Source organism: Drosophila arizonae, chromosome X (assembly GCF_054131065.1).
Source record: "Drosophila arizonae isolate 15081-1271.41 chromosome X, UAZ_ARI_1.0, whole genome shotgun sequence".
In the NCBI taxonomy this organism is placed as follows: Eukaryota; Metazoa; Arthropoda; class Insecta; order Diptera; family Drosophilidae; genus Drosophila; species Drosophila arizonae.
Window position 1 is genome coordinate 7,024,915 of NC_142927.1, and position 18,917 is coordinate 7,043,831.

Below are 18,917 nucleotides of genomic sequence, written 5' to 3' on the forward strand. Positions count from 1 at the left end.
GTAATATATGTATGTATATACATGTATGTATTTAAACATATACACGCACACATATATATATATCTAGCTATGTATGTGAAATAAGCATTAACATTTATGAAATGAATTCTACCCAAATAAGAAAAGAAAAATTGGAAAGCAAACGCAAAACTGCATGTAAAACAAGTGAAAATTTATTCAGATAGCAGAGATCAGTTACATAAGTCCCCAAGGCATACACATATATGCATGTATATTTGTATGTGTGTGTATGTATGTATATAAATATATATGTATTGTAAATGCCATGTAAGTGGCATACCGAACATACATACTATGTATTCTATATACATATATAAGTATATACATACATATATATACACATACATCTACATATACATATACATATATAATAAATATATATATGTGCAGAAACTTTAATGATAACAAAATGAAGAGAGAAATAAATAAATCTAAATGAAATGAAATTACTCAACTTACTTTTGCAACTGGGTGGGCATATATACATACAAATATATAAGGGCATATAGCGTAAGGATAAATTACGTAAGAATATATTAACGGGTGACTATATAGCTAAAGGATACAGCCATATGTACACATACGTGAATATATTACGTAATGTTAGGCAATTATTTAAGTGGGTCGCAGCTTGGTTGGGCACGTAAGGGCATACGTATTACGTAGATTACATTAACGTATAAGTATATAACATAATGGCATGCAATTATTTAACTTACTTGGTGGACACGTAAGGGCATTGTAATGTAAGCGTAGACGTATTACGTAAGAATACATTAACGTATGAGCGAATAACGTAAGGGTATATCAAAAAGTTATAATACGAAATGACTTAACTCTTACAGCCGGGTGAATGTGTTAAGGAATATTAGCGTAAGGGTATATTAACGTAGAGTACATACGTAAGGGTATATTTTAAAAAGGCTCGTTACGTTGAAAGTCTTCAGCGAAATATATATTAACCTTATGATACATGGACGATTCGAAACATTGTCAGAAGGAGCTCTAATAATAAAGGAATTCTTGATGATTGTTACGTCATATATACCTATAAATCAAGTCATATGAATATAATGGAAACATTCACTAAAAGAGGTCTGCTCTAAAAGTATTGTGATGGTAGTCTTTCATTTAGTCATGAGTAGTTAACTAAATATATATATCCAGCTCTCACTTAATCTATGCATATTTACCAGAATCATTAGGCATTATAAAGTTAGAAAGAGATATATGTATATGGAAATACAAATTCATAATCGATTGAAAAATAAAATGAAATTGTTTGTCAACTATCAAAGCCCAAACACAAAAACTAAATATATATATTGAGTTTTAATAATTATGTTTATTTTTAAATAGTTCTTGTGTTTTCTTTTATTATTATTAGTATTATAATTATAATTATGTGTATATAATTTTTCCACTATAATTTTCATTAATTATGATGTTTGTATGTTGCTTAATTAATCATTTAAAATAAATTCATTAACAATTCGTTTTAACAAATTAGGAGTTTTATTTATATTTGTTTTTTTTTTTTTCAGGTTAACACTGACCAAGAGAAAAAAGAGAAATAAAAAATAAAAAAAATCCCATATATATAGATTTATCTTTATATATATATATGTGTCTATGTATCTATTTGTTTGCCTCTTGTTCCGGTTTGTTCTGTTAGTTCGTGTAGTTTTTCAAACTCATTTTACTTTGGTATAATACGTGCACTGCGATCTCTATTTTAAGTTGTTTATATTCATTTTAGTTTTTGTTTTCTGTTTGTGGAATTGCTTGTGGTATGAACGTAGCTACGTTTTAGGTTTAGTCTCTTCGTTTAAAAAATTCACTTGGTAATTGTAATTTGTATGCATTATTTTATCGAGTCAAATTGAGTTAAGTCTACGATCAACAATTGAAACGTTGTTTGTTTGTTTGTTTTTTTTTTTTAATTTTTTTTTTTTTGCAGAAGAAAATCAGCGAAGCGTTTGCTTTTCATTTCTTATTCGTTCTTAGTTTGTGCTAATTTCTAGAGAAATGCAAAAAGAGTTTGGTCAATGAGCTGAGCTGGGCGAGACCCAGCTGTAAATTGTAAGCGATTTTTTGTTTAAGAAGAGGAACAAATTCTAATTTGTTTTGTTTTCATTTTGGATTTGGTTTGAAGTTGTCTTAACGAAATTTGGTTAACTGGAAACTCTGCTGCTACCTTAAAGACGTAAATTTTTGGTGGTTGGCTGCCCACGTATGTGTGCAAATGTATGTGTGTGTGTGTGTGTGTGGGTATGTGTATGCTTCTGTATAGAGGGAAAGTCTATATAAGTATTATATATACATATGCATATGTATACATATATGAAAGATGCAAAATTGAACACGCGAAGTTTAGACATCGATGACGCTGTCGTTCTTCTTCATCTCCATGAGATGCGTCTGCTTGAGCTTCTCCTGCATTTGCGTGAGCATGTCCTGCATGCGTCGGATCTCCTCGTCCTTCTGCAGCAGCAGGCGATCCGTTTCCGAGATGGCCGCATCGAACCCGTTCGTTGAGCTGATCGAGTCGCGCTTCAATTTGCCGCGCTCACGCAGCGCATGCTGCGATATCTGTGAGATGCACTGCGCCCGAAAGTTCTCGTAGTGCACATCCTGTGAAGGCAAGCAGATTGAATTGGCGCTTGGAGTTCTCGTAACCGATCGACTCACCTGTGTGGTGTCCTTGAGGTCCTGCATGTGCGTCGATATGAGGAAGGTGCGCAGCTTTATAAAGTCGCTATGCTCCGCATCCTCCACATTGACCACGCCCCACGGATACTGGCGGCCGCGCACCTTCTTGCCAGCCACCTCCAAGATGGTGTTGCTGCCGACAACGGCAAACGGTATGGATGCCTTGAGCTCACGGTCCTGCTGCTTGAAGTCGTCGTCCTCGTCGGAATCGCACTCGGGAAACTGATACAGCTGTATGTGATTGTCCTCGAGATCCTGCAGGATGCGCTCCTTCAGGTTGCGCACCTCCGTCTTGTTCAGGCAATCCGCCTTGCCAATGACCAAGACAATGTTCACCTTTCGATGCAGTCGCCTGATCAAATCCAAATCCATCTGCCGCAGGCTGAATCCGAAATATAAAAGAATTAATTGGTATTTGGATTTGCGTGGTTCGCCTGCACTCACCTGTGTCCCCAGGGCGGCACAAAGTACAAGCAGCAATGCACACGATTGTCCTGTATGTTGCGTCGATTCAGGCCGCTCTCGTCGGTGAAATACTGCCGGAACTGTTCGTCAATGTACTGGGTACAGACGCGCCAGCTATCCTCGCAGTTGATCGCATCCCCGAACCCGGGCGTATCCACCACGGTGAGGCGCAGGCGCACGCCCCGCTCCTCGATGTCCATGGTCTTCTTCTCGATCCGTGTCGTCTTCTCGATGCGCTCCTCCACATTGGGCACCGTGCGATTCTTGTACAGATCGCCCAGAAAGAGGCTGTTGATGAGCGTGGACTTGCCCAGGCCCGATTCACCCACAACCATCAGCGTGAACTCGAAGCCGCGCTTCACCGACTTCCGATGCACCTGCTCCGGCAGCGTGGCAAAGCCAATGTAGTCCCGATCCTTATCAAATGACGGCGTCTTTGCTGCGATGAAGAAGAAGAGTGGGTGATTCTTATGAATTGTGTATGTTCATTACGTGCAGATAAATATGAGTGGGAAATGAAGTGCTTAATCCCTGCCAGGACGACTCCGGCACGCCAGTGGGGCACGTGCAGCCCGCGAGCGAGCTGAGTGCCAGCTCCATTTGCTCATTAGTGCGAAACAAATGAAATTGCTCGCCCGCTTAGCTCAAGTGCCAACACACAAGCTACTTCACAATATGCAATGCATTCGCTCCCCCCCATTACCCGCCCTCCCACTCCTTTTTTACCACCTGCCCACACATCCATGTGTGTGCGTGTGTGCTTGTGTGTGTAATTTACTTACACATGGCGCTGTGTGTGTTGATTTGTGGTTCGTTGCCTGGTTCGTGTATGTATATATCCAAATGCGCCGCCTATTTCAGTATCTAATGGGCCTTGCCTTTTTCTTGGCACTGAAGAGTTTAATTTTATGCTTAGGTTTACTTTCGTATTGTTTATTGAAAAAACAAAAAAATAAAAATCCCCGAGTTTTTGAACACTTTATTGTTGTTGTATTTGGTTTTTGTTATTTATGCTGTTCTTTTATTATTCCTGGTTGTATTATTATGGCTTTCTCCCGTTGCTGGAACAGCTTCAGCACGACTCAAGGCACGGAGCTGAACAGAGCGGCGCACTGGCCCAAGCAAAACATGCCCCAAAAACAAGAATAACAAAAACTCCTCAAGCCAGGACAGCAACAAAAAGCACGCGAAAAGAACAGCCCATGAAACTTTAATGAGCCCACTTTAATGCGCGCTCTCTCTCTCTCCGTCTCTCTCTGTCTCTCTCTGGCTCTCTCGCTGGCCTTTCCTGGCTAACGGTACGCTGACCGGCTCTCTCTCGCTCTCTCACTCTCTGTGTGCGTGGCTCTCTTTGCGGCTGCGCCCAATGCGTGCTGCTAGGGTGGATGGGTGGGCGTCCTGTGTCCATGCGAATCTATGCCACTTGGTAGTTGCAACTAGTTTAGATTTGGGGGTTGCAATCCTCTCGGCGTTACCAGACGATGTAAACAATGCCCATTGCTCTGTTTACAGATATACAGCTCGATATTGGCTGTTATCGATCTAGCGGTTATCGATGCTCATTATGCATATGTATACATACATCAGAATACAAATCAGGAATTATCGATAAATAAACAGCTAAGCATATGCATTTGGACTGGTGGCTATCGAGAGTTATCGAATTTACAAATATTTATATAACTATCGATAGCTGGCGAATAAATGTGTGCAAGTATAGGCTTAGCATTAGACAGTTTTTGCAGATATTGATGACTATCGATTGTTTCGATAAAAATCGATCATTGCTGACAGCTCACATTTAAATTATGGTATTTATTAGATTTTAGATAATTTTCTAAGACTATCGATAGCAGTCGATAATTGATCAAGTCATATTTAGTGTTTTAGGCATAGAATATTAATCGATAAAATATCGATAGCTTATAGAAACATGAAATGCATAATACATCTAAATACATATAACATTATCCTTGATTTAATCTAAGCAATGTGGCAACTCTTTGCAACCAGCTCACCCCCAATGAACGATTCAGCTAAGGGTGGCCACTGCACTTTGTCATCCTTATTTCCCGGTGCTTAATCGAGTTTGGACACGTCAAGTGGGCAAATTGGGCAACTCTCAACAACGTGGCCCACCCTCACTCCCGCAGGCGGTCGATCAACCCTTAAACAGAACTCAGTGCACTCACTTATCGATAGACAGCAACAACAATAGCAATAAAAACAAATGCAAGTGAAACAGAAACCGGATGTCAATATGCAAGAGAAGCAAACGCAAGATGAAGCAGGAACCCCCACGTAGTCGCCCAGTTGGCAATTAGCCAAAGGAAATCGTGTTTACAACAAAGCTCTGCGCCCTTGTTTACAAATGCGAATGACGCTCAATGCTTTAAGAGCTTCTTATGCAACACTTTTGATTCAATTTGTCAATAAGGAATCGGTTGGGCGGTTCAATAAGCTTTAAGCTGTCATTTTTATGCCATTTATATTGTAATACCATTATTTCTATTGAAAATTATATGGCATATGTTAAACGGTTACTCCTAATCCAACTGCTCCTCCTTTGTGTTATCGATAGTTTTCTATCCCATTTCAATTGACGCTAGATTTAAGCCTTGCGTCTCGATAAGTTACTTATGAAATATTTAATAATTTTTTCATATATTTTATAATCTTATTTATATTTTCCAACATTAAGTTTTTGTTTTATTATAGGGCTCAAAATATTTAAAAAATATAAATTTGTCAATCATTCTGTAAAATTAATAAATAACAAATATATTTAAAAAATATTTATTTTTAAACATGTTTGCATGTCAATTTCTTTTTAATATAATTGTAAAATAATTCTTATATATATATATATACATATTTCTATATATAATATATAATATATAATATATAATATATAATATATAATATATAATATATAATATATAATATATAATATATAATATATTTCTAATTCAATATAATTAGTTGTAAATATAGATTTGAAACAAAATTTGTTTATATATTTTTTTTTATATATTAAAATATATATATATATATTTTTTTTTAAAATTATATTTTGTATAACTTTTTTCAATATTATTTTCAAACAATTTTTCAAATAATATATATATTAATAAAATAATATATATATGTATATATGGCCACTGCACTTTGTCATCCTTATTTCCCGGTGCTTAATCGAGTTTGGACACGTCAAGTGGGCAAATTGGGCAACTCTCAACAACGTGGCCCACCCTCACTCCCGCAGGCGGTCGATCAACCCTTAAACAGAACTCAGTGCACTCACTTATCGATAGACAGCAACAACAATAGCAATAAAAACAAATGCAAGTGAAACAGAAACCGGATGTCAATATGCAAGAGAAGCAAACGCAAGATGAAGCAGGAACCCCCACGTAGTCGCCCAGTTGGCAATTAGCCAAAGGAAATCGTGTTTACAACAAAGCTCTGCGCCCTTGTTTACAAATGCGAATGACGCTCAATGCTTTAAGAGCTTCTTATGCAACACTTTTGATTCAATTTGTCAATAAGGAATCGGTTGGGCGGTTCAATAAGCTTTAAGCTGTCATTTTTATGCCATTTATATTGTAATACCATTATTTCTATTGAAAATTATATGGCATATGTTAAACGGTTACTCCTAATCCAACTGCTCCTCCTTTGTGTTATCGATAGTTTTCTATCCCATTTCAATTGGCGCTAGATTTAAGCCTTGCGTCTTGATAAGTTACTTATGAAATATTTAATAATTTTTTCATATATTTTATAATCTTATTTATATTTTCCAACATTAAGTTTTTGTTTTATTATAGGGCTCAAAATATTTAAAAAATATAAATTTGTCAATCATTCTGTAAAATTAATAAATAACAAATATATTTAAAAAATATTTATTTTTAAACATGTTTGCATGTCAATTTCTTTTTAATATAATTGTAAAATAATTCTTATATATATATATATATACATATTTCTATATATAATATATAATATATAATATATAATATATAATATATTTCTAATTCAATATAATTAGTTGTAAATATAGATTTGAAACAAAATTTGTTTATATATTTTTTTTTATATATTAAAATATATATATATATATATTTTTTTTTAAATTATATTTTGTATAACTTTTTTCAATATTATTTTCAAACAATTTTTCAAATAATATATATATTAATAAAATAATATATATATGTATATAACATAAAATATATATGTATTACATGTATTAATTTTTTTTAATTTTTTCTTAAATATATTAAAAAAAAAAAAAAAAAAAAAAAATTAATACATGTACTTCAAATTTGTTTTTCTTGCTTTTATTAGTTATACATTTGCCATACTTTTCTTGGATATTTTATTAATTTACATATTTAACACATTAAAGCAAAATTATTTTTAGTTTTATGTCATGTAAAAAGGTAAACAAATATAAACATAATTTTGTTTTATAGGAAATACAGCTCATGAGTAATATGAATGCGAGTTTCCACCAACGCGAGTGAGCACTGTGATTCGACGCTAACAAATAAATACCAATTAATTTCTTGCATATATCATTAAATAAGCAGATAGATATATACTTTCGCCTGACCCTATGTTACTCTGATCTAACCAAGTCGATGAGTTAGCTGATTCAAACAGTTACGCGAATTGGCTTGGCAGTGATGCCGTCGTGACGCATTCCAGGAAGCGTATTCGTCGAGTCGTTGCTCATCTTGGAATTTGCTCAATTGTTGCGATATTTGCGCGAAAATAAACAAACATCACATAAACATAAAAGACGCAGACGAAGACGAAGAAGAAGATGAGGAGGAGGAAGAGGAAGACGACGCGAAACGAGCGCTGTTTACTAACGACTTATAAAGACTTGGGCAAGAGGCACAGATAACTTAACTTAAGCCGTATATCCGTATCTCTATCTGTATCTGTTTCTGTTTCTGTTTCTGTTTCGGTTTCTGTTCTCTTCTCGCCTCTTTTGTTTCGGCATCTGTCAGATAAATGCGTTTTATACAATGTATGTGCATGTGTGTGCGTGTGTGTGCGTGTGAGTGTCTACAAATGTCAGCGCTGCTTTGCAAACTGGTTTCAACTTTGCCGAATGCATTCATTCCTTCAATCGGTCAATCACTCAATCATTCCGTTGATCAGTCTGGCATTCAACAAGTGCCATCTCGAATCTCGGTCCTAATTCGAAAATCAACTCACACTGAATCAGATCTTTATCCAAAGCGTGCGGCGCCTTTGCTTTATGCGGGCGTTTTGCCGCTAACTATGCCCCTTCCATCTCTATCCCTGCTCACGCCCTCGCTCCTACCTTCGCCCCTCCAAGCGCCCCCACGCTTCCACTCCCCCCTCTCTTGTCAGCCAGCTCGTCCACGTTCGACATGTTTATGTGGTCGTTCGTAATGCCTTGAGAGTTCATATGAATGTCGTCTTCTGCTTCTTCTGCCCCACGCCCCCCGCCCATCGTCTTTTAATGCATTCACAGTTCATTGGCTAGACTTTGTCATCGATAGAACTTGCAGCAGCAGCAGCAGCAGCAGAAGAACAACTTCAGCTCAAGGGGCCACAAGCGGCCACAGAAGGGGTAAGGGAGAGGGAGGGGGAGGGGTAGCTGCACATTCACATTCGTTAATGGCAGCGCTACATTTGCTGTTAGACACATTTGCTGGAGTTCATGGGTGTCAACCACTTGAGCATTGTGGCCCCCAAATGGGGCTCAGCATAACTTCACAGCATTCTACATGCGAATATGTTGGCCATGGCCTAGAGATGGCAGCGTGTCACGAATGATGCGCTCTAACTAATAACTGAACTGAGGTGGGAATATACAGTGAGAGAACTGGCTAATCTATGAATGAATGAATATATGAATATAGAAATATATATGTCTGTTTCATTCTTATATCTTTTTTATTTCAAATCAGTTTTTGATACATTCGCAATCCAGACGAACATCAGTAGTACTACCCGAGCTGAAGTATCAATAGACAAGCTGAAGCCAATGATATAACTTGTATAAAAGCAGTTTAGATCTAACATGGATTTTAAAGCTAAAATTAAGATATATGTAGATCGTTTTTTCTACACGAGATGTCAGCACTACTATTTTTGGTAGCAGTATGTTTCGTTAGTTGTTCATAAATCTTACTAGAAAGGGGTTTTAGTTTTACTTTAGTTTTTTAGTTTTACTTTAAAATAAACGATGACTAAAATGAGTACTAAAGACGGTAAATTTATATAATATACATTAGAATATAGGTATATTTATTCGTACAGTGCGCAGTCGCATGATTATTTTGCGAACAGCTATATGGTTAAGAAGTATTGTCTGTCTAAGATTCTCAGATACATTTCAAAATATTGAACTACATTCGGATAATAAACTGTTATTAAAACTAAGACTGATGCATGTAAAATATACCCAAGTGATAAGAACATCTATTAATATACAATGCTTTATACAATATATACGCCTGCTTATATGGTTAGATAGGTCATACCACGGAAATGTTTACTACGTAAGCTTCACAGACTTAATAGAATAAAATATACCTAAGAAGTAGTGTATTTATTATATACGGTGCTCATTTGCACTACTATAATCATAAAGAGATACATATATGCTTAGATGGTCGTAAATCTCACTAGGGAGATTCGCAATCTCAAATATGATTAAGGTCTATGAGTTCAACAGTTTCATTTGATTTCCTGTAAATCTACATGAAAATAAATCCCATCTCTAGAGCTGAAAGCTCTCCGCTTTTAGCGACGATATCATCATTATGACAGCTCATTTGACGGCGCACTTAGTGCGCACAGCTCCAAATTGAAGACGACGCATGAGTCTTGAATGAATCTCAGCGATGATTCTCGCTTGCCGCTGGCATCTGCGACTCATGTATCGAGTCTCGTGTCTCAATTTCATGCAATTAAGTTCAATTCGAGCTGGTTGTAGGCCTTGCGTGTGTAGGTGTGCATGTGTGTGTGTGTGTGTTGCCTTGCAGCGCAGCAACTGTGGATCGAGTGGCTCTCGTTGAACGCACGAGTGCAATTGCAGCAACACCCCCGCACACCGCCCTCAGCCAGGCAGCATAGTGCAACGGCATCGGTGGCTCGGTTTCGTGTTGCAGCTTTTGAAGTAAACAAACAAAAGGCAAAAAGCAGCAGCAGTCGCAGCAGCAGCAGCAGCAGCAGCAGCAGCAACCACCGCAGATCGCACCACCAAAGGGCCACTCGATGTGCTCCCAATGTTCCATAAATAGAGCTGCAGCACGTTAAGAATTTCGTATCGTTCGTCTTTTCAAACAATTGATGCACGTTTCAAGTGGCTTCACAGCTTTGCCCACTGAATAGACCCAGTCCGTGCCCCCGCCTCGTGTCTCATGCCTCCTGCCCAATGCTCACCTCACCCTGGCACCTTGCTCGCCTTTCTTCTAGCCCATTGCAAAACCTCCAACTGTGCCATTCCGAGTCCAATTCCTGCGATTGCTCCTGCATCCGTTGAGAATCTCATGCGAAATTCTTGATTTGCATTTTCTTGATAAAGATTTCTTTGCATCCCAACCAAATGCCATTCCATATTCCATTCCACTGCAACAAATTCCATTCCATTCGTTTCTATTGTGTTTCCTCGGAGTGTTATAAATCCTTTGCACAAATATATATAACTAAATATATGCATATTTGTGTATATTTTTATATGTATGTATATGTATGTCTGTCTATTTAGCTTTAACTGTTTGTGTTTTTTCATATGTTCTGATAAAACAGACAGCTATTAGCACATCGTATGGTTTCACTTCCAATGCGTGATTCAACCTATCATTATCTATTACATATAATATATATTTATAGTCAACAACTTAAGTCTGTCGATAAATTGCCAAGGCTGTCATATGTGGAAGAAGCTAACATTACTAATTGTTGTTACAGTAAAAAAGTCAACATTTTACTTATATAATACTAATATCTATATATTTGTATCCAGCGATATCTAATATCAGATATGAACATAAGTTGGATAAGTTATGGATGAAGCATATGATAAACTTTTACTGCGAATGGTATATAGGGATATACATTAACGATTTCAAGTCTCTGGCTTGACTGACATTAATCATAAATAAGCGGATGGTTTGAGCTCCTTTGAGTAATCTATCCATATACTTTTATTAACTATCTCCTATCTATTGGCAAGTCCAGAACGTGGCATCTTTTTGGACGCCTTCAAATATACTCGGTATTTTCTAATAGTCCCAGGCTTTCTATTCAATCAGTTCAGGTTATACAAGAACCCGAGTTTCGTGCACTAAAAGTGTTGCATATTTATTTATATATATTTTTAACTCTAATATGTACCAGAGATGAATTAAATTAAGTGAAATAAATGAGAGCCCCATAAGAATAAAATATGAATTTTTTCATATATTGTGGAAGAAGTGTCATTAATTAAATAATGACCGAGCTAATAAAGATTTACTTTAAAAATTTGTTGTTTATTAACATTAGATAAAATAGTAAGCTAAGAAACAAATTTAAGACAACCTGTTTAAGAAACCCTAGAAAGTAGAGAATAAAATCAAAGTATTACAATTGACTTGGTGTGAGCAAACATTTCCCATATCAAATCAGACTAAGTATCTATTGGTATTTAGTGATATCAACCATATTGTTATACATATGAACAGCAAAAGTACATACATTATCTGTATAATAAATACATATACATGTATTCTGTTTTATCATCTGGCAATTGTCATTTGTGGCGAAAAGCAGTTGACAAAGCTTTGCGTTGATTTACGCTCCAGTTGCGGCAATATTTTGATTCCCTCTATTAATGTTGCCCAGTTACGCCCCCGCCCAGCCCCTTTAACTAATGCAGGCGGGCAGCAACGCCCCTCGCTTAGACAATGCAATGCAAACGACAATGACTAACATACATATATAATCATTTGCCAACTGACACAACAACAACAACAGCAACAACAACAACAAGAGCAATTAAGTATTTATAATGACTTCTCAAAGAGTGGAGAGCGAAGAGGGGGCGAGCTGGCAATTGCAGTTAGAAATATTAATAGGAGGAGAGGAGAACAATATGAAAGAGCCATACTAAAACAGCAAAAAAATAAATCTAAAAAACAAAAGCCATAAAAAATAACACTAATAATTTGACATGTTTCTCTAATGTTTAGCTTTGTCACGAATTCCAAATGAGAATAAAGAAAGCAATAAACCATTTGTGACGTCAGCGCGTGACTAAAGTTTACAAAATACCGGGTAATATGCCTATATAGAAATTCCAATATAGAAAAATTGAAAGTATTCTGGCTAAAAATGTTGTTTATCTTATCACGTATCAGGCTGAGATACCCATAGAGCTATGCATATACCCTGCATACCACTGGGATCGTATTGAAAGTTGGCTCACATTATGTAAGCATTACAAATTTAACCGTTATTTATATTATACATTATATGTACATATATATAATATATAACATATGTATATATTTATATTTATTTATTTAGATATACAATTCTAATTTCTCATTATAAATCGCGAATTATAAAGAGTATTTAAACTTCGACTTCTTTAAATATTTGACTGTGATTATTAGTATTTTTTATTTTTTGTATTTACTTACAACGGCATATCAAATAGCCCTACCCGACGGACGCCCCCTTTAAGGCGACCCCAAAAACAAGAAGCATAAGGAGAAAGAAGAAGAAGACGACAAAATGTCAGCACGAGTGAAGCGAACGCTAACAACATGTCAACTACTGTTAGCTGCGGTCACGTTGCCTCTGCCTATGGCTAAGCCTCTGCCTCTGCTGCTGTTGCCGCTGCTTCTGACATTGCCATTGGCATTGCCATGGGCCGCAACTGCAGTTGGAGGTTTGTCGGCAAACTGGAAATAGACACGCCCACCAAAAATGGGCAGCGGGAGCAGCAACCGCAGCCACGATCAGCGGCTAGTTAAGGCAGCGACCACAGCCGCAGTCGCAGTCGCAGTTGCAGCGCAGTCGAGGCTAGAGCGAAAGCGGCTGCGACCGCAAAATGCTGTTGTGCCAAAACTGAAAAAAAAAAATTAAAATAAAGAAAAAGAAAATCAAAGAAAAGAAAGGAACGAAGGGAACAACAACAAAAGCGCAGATGAACGAACAACTATTTGGACTATGTAATTTGCGAGCTTTTATGGACGCACTGTGTTCAATGAGAACCAGCAGAGAGAGAAAGAAACGAAGACGGAGAGGAAAGAAAATAGCCAACTAAAGGGAAGGGAAACAATTAGAGACTGCAAAGGGGAAGCAAAGGCAGAGATGAAGTGCCATTACAACTGTGTAATGTGCGAGCTCTATGACCACACGGTTCAATTATTTGAATGCACTGAGAGAAACAGTGGAGCATGTAGAGGATCAAGACTAACAGTTATGTAAATAAAGAATCATTTATTAACTTAATGCACACATGAAATGTATATATTGGAACTCTAAGTCAATATTTCGAGAATCATAGAATTTGAATAAGTTTTATATACAGTAGACACTCGCTAATTGAGCATGGATAAACAAATATATGAAAAAAAAAAAAAAAAAAAAAAATTATTAAAATTGTATGAATTACAAATTGCATAAATTATAATGTATCAATCATAATTTTATAATGATACAATTTTAGTGACTTCATATGGCATATTAATTGATTGTAATAATCCAAAAAACATAGTATTTAGCGAGGTATTACTGTATATTCAGCATGCCATACTTGAAAATCGTTCAAAAATATATTTGTTTGTTCCAAATACTTTAATTTTAACTAAGAGGAACTTGGGTTCTACCACAGAGTCCGAGTCTTAAGCCTAGAACGAAATGATTCGCTGATTCACATTCCCTGTTTTGAGTGAATCACAAAATCAAAGCTGATTTTGGAATCTGGTCTTGTTTAACTGGCAATAGGTACTACTGTAGGCGACTCATATTACTAATTATAGATAAATTAATTAAATTCATTCTAAAAGTACTTTGTCTGGTAATGTTTTTCTTTCCTTGGTGAAACTTTTAGGGTAATGACTGCCGTCATAGCCAGTAATTGCTGTGGCAACTGTAGCAAAGCAGCTTTGGTCAGTCAGTGAGTGAGTCAATCAAGCAGTCATTTCATAGGATATATGTATGTATATGATTTATAGCAATTTGTCAAACAGCCCTCGCATGCATTTTTACTTACGTTTCGGATAGAGAGGCGGGCGGCTCTTCGCTGTCTCTGCAAGGCTGATCGCATTTGCCACGGCGTTGACCTCGGCTGCCGCTGCTGCTCCTGCTCCTACTCCTGCTGCTGCTGCTGCTCCTCCTCCTCCTGACAGCGACGGCGGCTGCGACTGCGGCAGCGGCGGCGGCTGATGTTGCTTCATGGCTGAGCTGCCGCTGCCCAAAACGCCGCCGCTGCTAAAAAGGCGACGCTGCTGTAGAAATGCCGTTTTGTCTGCCGTTTGCTGCTTGTTTGTGTATTGTATTTATAACTATTATTATTATTATTTTACTTGTATTATTTTTTATTGGCAATGAATTGTGCGCAAAAACACCGATGCCTCACAATCTGCTAAAATAGCTACATAAATGTTTATTGTTGATTTTTTGTGCTTATCAGCGATCGAGATAAACGTATGTGCATAATAAATCTGTAGGTGTGTATGCGTGTGTGTCAATAGCTCCGACTGCTAAAATTTGCAATAGATGGGCTTAAGAGTTGCAAGAGCGAGCAAGAAAACATGCATATGTATTTACTTTTAGGGTTTCACACACACTAACACACCAGCGCACACGTACATACAGCTGCCCTATATTTACGTCCTGCTGACACCGTTAAATGTGTAATTGAAAGCGAATTGCCTTCAATGGCAGAGCAACAGCAACAACAACAATTACAGAAACAATAGCAAACTAACGGTGCTTTGGGCAGCTGTTCTTGTTTGCTATCCTCTCTGCGCCGCTTCACCTTGACCTACACGAATTCAATAATAAATGAGCGCAGCCTGCACTATGCAGCACACACACAAACACCAGCACTTGAACAAAAACGAAATTAAAATCAAATCATTCGCACATTTGTTATTTAACAATTTAAAAACAACAAAAAAAAATATTTAACTATGTATATCCGTTGCACTTGGCTTTCAAATACCTTTCCACTTGAACAGCAAAAATATAACACAACCGACCCGCGGCTAGTGTAACCGACTATTGACGAACCGAAAATGTGTCGTGCTTATATCCCCCAGGCGTAGCCGGGCACACTGCTGTTGTCAAACTCATTGTGGCACTGTTGTTTAACAGTGGTTTTAACATTTCTGTTAACTTAACCTGTGCAATCACAATTGCAGCAATAGTATCGTATCGTAATATTTGTAATCGATTACGCACAGCTGTTACTTTGTTTATCTTGGAGAGTTGACGATTATAACAGAGCAGCAACAAATTCATCGTAAGTGATATCGAAATATCAAGTACGTTGTCAGCAACTTTGAATTGCTTTAATATAATAAATATACGTTTTATTTCATGACATAGTTGCCCATAATTCAATTGAGCTTCTACAATATGAGTTTTTCTCGATTACAATTGCAGTTTGTAAAGCTAAGTCGCTTGTCAATTGCAGCAACGCAAAGCCGGTTTCATGCCAATTCGGCATTCATCGCCAAATCCAAAGAGATAACAAAACAAATACAGCAAACACAACAAAACAGACTTTGTCATTGCAGAAGCCGGAACAAAGTCAGCAATAACATAGACAACAACATGCTGAAATACCTGAATCAAAACGAGGCCATCAATGTGGACCTGGAACTCTTTAATGAGTACAAGTTCAGTGTGGATCAGCTAATGGAGCTGGCGGGCCTCAGCTGTGCGCACGCCATAGCCAAATGCTTTCCGGCGGAGCGCTTCGGACGTGTGCTCGTCTGCTGTGGCCCCGGCAACAACGGTGGCGACGGACTGGTGTGCGCCCGCCACCTGGCATTGATGGGCTACTTGCCCGTCCTCTACTATCCGAAGCCAACGCCCAAGCCGCTGTACGAGAATCTCGCCCATCAATGCAAGCGCATGGAGATTGAGTCAATTTCTGAATGTCCTAGCGTAGCGCTAGCGGCGGAGTGCTACGACTTGATTGTGGATGCCCTGTTTGGCTTCAGCTTTAAGCCACCCGTGCGCGCCGACTTTGTGCCAGTCGTGGAGCTGCTGCAGCAGACGAAGCTGCCCATCGCCAGGTCCTTAAACCAACTAAAACTTAGCTAAGTCCTGCCTAATCTCTCTTTTCCCATATTTTTGCCTTGCACAGCGTGGACATACCCAGCGGCTGGGATGTGGAGGCGGGCAAGCTAAACGAGTGCGACATGGAGCCGACGCTGCTCATCTCATTGACGGCGCCCAAGCTCTGCGCCAAGCACTTCAAGGGCAAGCATCACTTCCTGGGCGGACGCTTCGTGCCGCCCGCCCTGCAGCGCAAGTACGAGCTGAATCTGCCCACATATCCGGGCAATGAGATGTGCCTGGAGCTGTGAACAATTACGGGAATGCCCGAACCATAGATTGCTAACTGTTTTGTAACTGATCAAATCTGGAACTAAAGTCTGAGAATGTTGGATTCATTTAATGTTTATATGTGATTAATATTATTTTACATACGCATGAGAACATATATACATATATGTATGTACTTAAAAGGGTAAGATCTCGAGCTCTATTTGTACAGGCGATTGTAGTTCTTGCGTCGACGATCCTCCTCGAAGTTGTTGTTGCGCGCCCACTCCTTCAGGTTGCCCTTGGAGCGCAGCATGGCCGACTTGGAGTCCACGTCGCGCATGACAAAGGGCGAGAAGCCCGCAATGTAATCGTCATCCAGGGCATTCGTCTTGGTTTTCGCCACGCGCGACGGCATCTGGCGCGGCATGGGCTGATCCTCAAAGAGAATGGGATTGCGCGAATGCTTGCCGCCTTGGAAACGTGGCAGACTCTGGTTCTTGTACTTGGCGGTCAGCGGGCGTCGCGTATTGATGTGGATCACCTGCTTGCCATTCTCGTCCAGGCTGATGGCGACGCGCTTCAGCGTCTTGTTGCCACAGTTCGGGCAGAAGACCTTGGTCATGATGCTGGTCGTCTTGTAGCAGGCGTAGCAGCGCAGTATGTAGGTGCGCAGCTGCTTGATGATGCGCCCATTGAGCGCAGCCAGCTGCAGGTTGAGCTGCTTCAGCACATTCTGCAGCGCATAATCTGTGGTCATGCACGCCACCGGCGGCACAATGTCCGTTTCCACCTTGCCCTCGAGCGCCTTTTTCGCCTTCTTAATGTTTGAGTGCGTGATCCAGCCGTCGTCGCCAACGTCATCATCGTCGTTGCCGATGTTGGAGGCATTGTTATTGCTGCCAGGCTGGTCTTCTTCTTCGTCTTCGTGTTGCGGCTCTGCCACCAGAAGATCACAGGTTGCCTTCTCCTCGTCCGCAGATGGAGCGCATTTCAGCTTTTCGAACAGCTTGTCTAGCTCCTCCTGCGTCAAATCGTCACCATCTTCCTCCTCCTCCTGCCCATCCTCATTGTCTTCATTTGCTGCTGTGTTGCTCTGTGGACTCGTTATCTGTTTGCCTTGCAGCTGCGCTTCGATAGCTTCCTTAATGTGATCCACTTTATCGCTGCTTTTATCCAACTGTTGCCCTTTGTCATCCACGTTGCCATCTTCATTGTCATTTTCCCCCTCTTCTTCGTCGTCGTCGTCGTCGTCGTCCTCCTCCTCCTCCTCCTCCTCGTCATCTTCGTTTCCCTCGGGCATATACCAGCCCACCAGCCGTTTGTTGTTGCCGTCCTGCATCTCTTCGGGTTTGTCCTTGGAGGCAATCACCTGTGAGACGACTGGCTCGGTGCGCAGATGATCAGTACCCAGCGTATCCGCCTCCAGCTCGTATGTGAGCGAAATCACCTTTAAATCGATGCCAGACAAGCTGGCATAGTCGCCGGTCTTCTTAGCGAATTCGACGCAGTGTTTGACGCTTTCCGGGCGTGGCTCTCGCACCTGCAGATCAAATGGCAGCACGCAGAGGCGGCGTATCTGTCGCTTATTGCGCACCTCGGCCACCACCTCTGGCACAGTGAGCACATTTTCAGCGTATTCCTTAATAACACAAGAACAAAAAACACATTCATAAATTACTAACATAGTCAAAGGTAGCACTTACATTCAGTGGCACTGCATTGATAAATGCTGTAGTATCCGCTACGAGATATTTGATTTTTGTGCTAGTTTCACTCATTTTAGGTCGTTCATAAATAGCTCGTTCAGCCAACACTGGGAGGAAAAACAATTGCACGTGTTATTCCCATGCATACGACAGATTAAAAGGTGACTCGTAAATAGAACACTTAATGTTATGATTTGGAAAACTACGTCACAAATATAATTCCCTTGACCAAACGGTTCAGTTTTTAGGTCAAAACTATTAATGTATCTAATTAAGGTGTATATATATATATGATTGGTATCCGCATTTATATAAGCTGTTCATGAATAAATAATAATTATTCACTCCAAACTGTTTGGTGACGTCACATCATTTCTGTAACTGTTACCTGCAATGTAACCTATACAAAACTACCACACTATGATTCAGAGCCATGCCACAAAGTTATCGAGCTCGATTGCT

General features: G+C 39.0%; 3 protein-coding genes across 13 annotated transcripts; 1 reads left to right on the forward strand and 2 right to left on the reverse strand.

Moving 5' to 3' along the window:
- Positions 1 to 1,513: 1,513 nt before the first annotated feature.
- Positions 1,514 to 15,561, reverse strand: Septin4 (septin 4). Of its 7 annotated transcripts, none has more exons than XM_018015231.2 (5): positions 15,413 to 15,561; positions 14,459 to 14,723; positions 3,178 to 3,637; positions 2,713 to 3,115; positions 1,514 to 2,655 (listed from the first exon to the last, which is right to left on the reverse strand). In XM_018015231.2, the coding sequence occupies exons 2-5, from the start codon at positions 14,640 to 14,642 to the stop codon at positions 2,395 to 2,397; spliced, it is 1,308 nt and encodes a 435-aa protein (XP_017870720.1). In that variant the 5' UTR covers positions 14,643 to 14,723; positions 15,413 to 15,561; the 3' UTR covers positions 1,514 to 2,394. The 7 variants fall into 7 exon arrangements, with proteins under 7 accessions (XP_017870720.1, XP_089332131.1, XP_089332135.1 ...); XM_089476005.1 differs by having other exon boundaries at positions 14,459 to 14,839; positions 15,413 to 15,531; XM_089476009.1 differs by having other exon boundaries at positions 14,459 to 14,750; positions 15,413 to 15,520.
- A 16-nt stretch (positions 15,562 to 15,577) lies between these two features.
- Naxe (NAD(P)HX epimerase) lies at positions 15,578 to 16,885 on the forward strand. Of its 5 annotated transcripts, none has more exons than XM_089476015.1 (3): positions 15,578 to 15,712; positions 15,856 to 16,493; positions 16,565 to 16,885. In XM_089476015.1, the coding sequence occupies exons 2-3, from the start codon at positions 16,027 to 16,029 to the stop codon at positions 16,785 to 16,787; spliced, it is 690 nt and encodes a 229-aa protein (XP_089332141.1). In that variant the 5' UTR covers positions 15,578 to 15,712; positions 15,856 to 16,026; the 3' UTR covers positions 16,788 to 16,885. The 5 variants fall into 5 exon arrangements, with proteins under 5 accessions (XP_089332141.1, XP_089332140.1, XP_089332139.1 ...); XM_089476014.1 differs by having other exon boundaries at positions 15,583 to 15,734; XM_089476013.1 differs by having other exon boundaries at positions 15,598 to 15,712; positions 15,799 to 16,493.
- Positions 16,851 to 18,615, reverse strand: LOC108618977 (RNA-binding protein NOB1). Its single transcript, XM_018015229.2, has 2 exons — positions 18,453 to 18,615; positions 16,851 to 18,388 (listed from the first exon to the last, which is right to left on the reverse strand). The coding sequence occupies exons 1-2, from the start codon at positions 18,525 to 18,527 to the stop codon at positions 16,967 to 16,969; spliced, it is 1,497 nt and encodes a 498-aa protein (XP_017870718.1). The 5' UTR covers positions 18,528 to 18,615; the 3' UTR covers positions 16,851 to 16,966.
- Positions 18,616 to 18,917: the final 302 nt, after the last annotated feature.

Coding starts and splice junctions, on each gene's coding strand:
- LOC108618977 (XM_018015229.2), bottom strand. CDS start 18,527: ATGAGTGAAACTAGCACAAAAATCAAATATCTCGTAGCGGATACTACA. Junction 18,389..18,452: donor TCAATGCAGTGCCACTGAAT/GTAAGTGCTACC, acceptor TGTGTTATTAAG/GAATACGCTGAAAATGTGCT.
- Naxe (XM_089476013.1), top strand. CDS start 15,829: ATGAGTTTTTCTCGATTACAATTGCAGTTTGTAAAGCTAAGTCGCTTG. Junction 16,494..16,564: donor ACGAAGCTGCCCATCGCCAG/GTCCTTAAACCA, acceptor TGCCTTGCACAG/CGTGGACATACCCAGCGGCT.
- Septin4 (XM_018015231.2), bottom strand. CDS start 14,642: ATGAAGCAACATCAGCCGCCGCCGCTGCCGCAGTCGCAGCCGCCGTCG. Junction 3,638..14,458: donor CCCGCCTCTCTATCCGAAAC/GTAAGTAAAAAT, acceptor TCTTCATCGCAG/CAAAGACGCCGTCATTTGAT. Junction 2,656..2,712: donor ACCTCAAGGACACCACACAG/GTGAGTCGATCG, acceptor TTGCCTTCACAG/GATGTGCACTACGAGAACTT.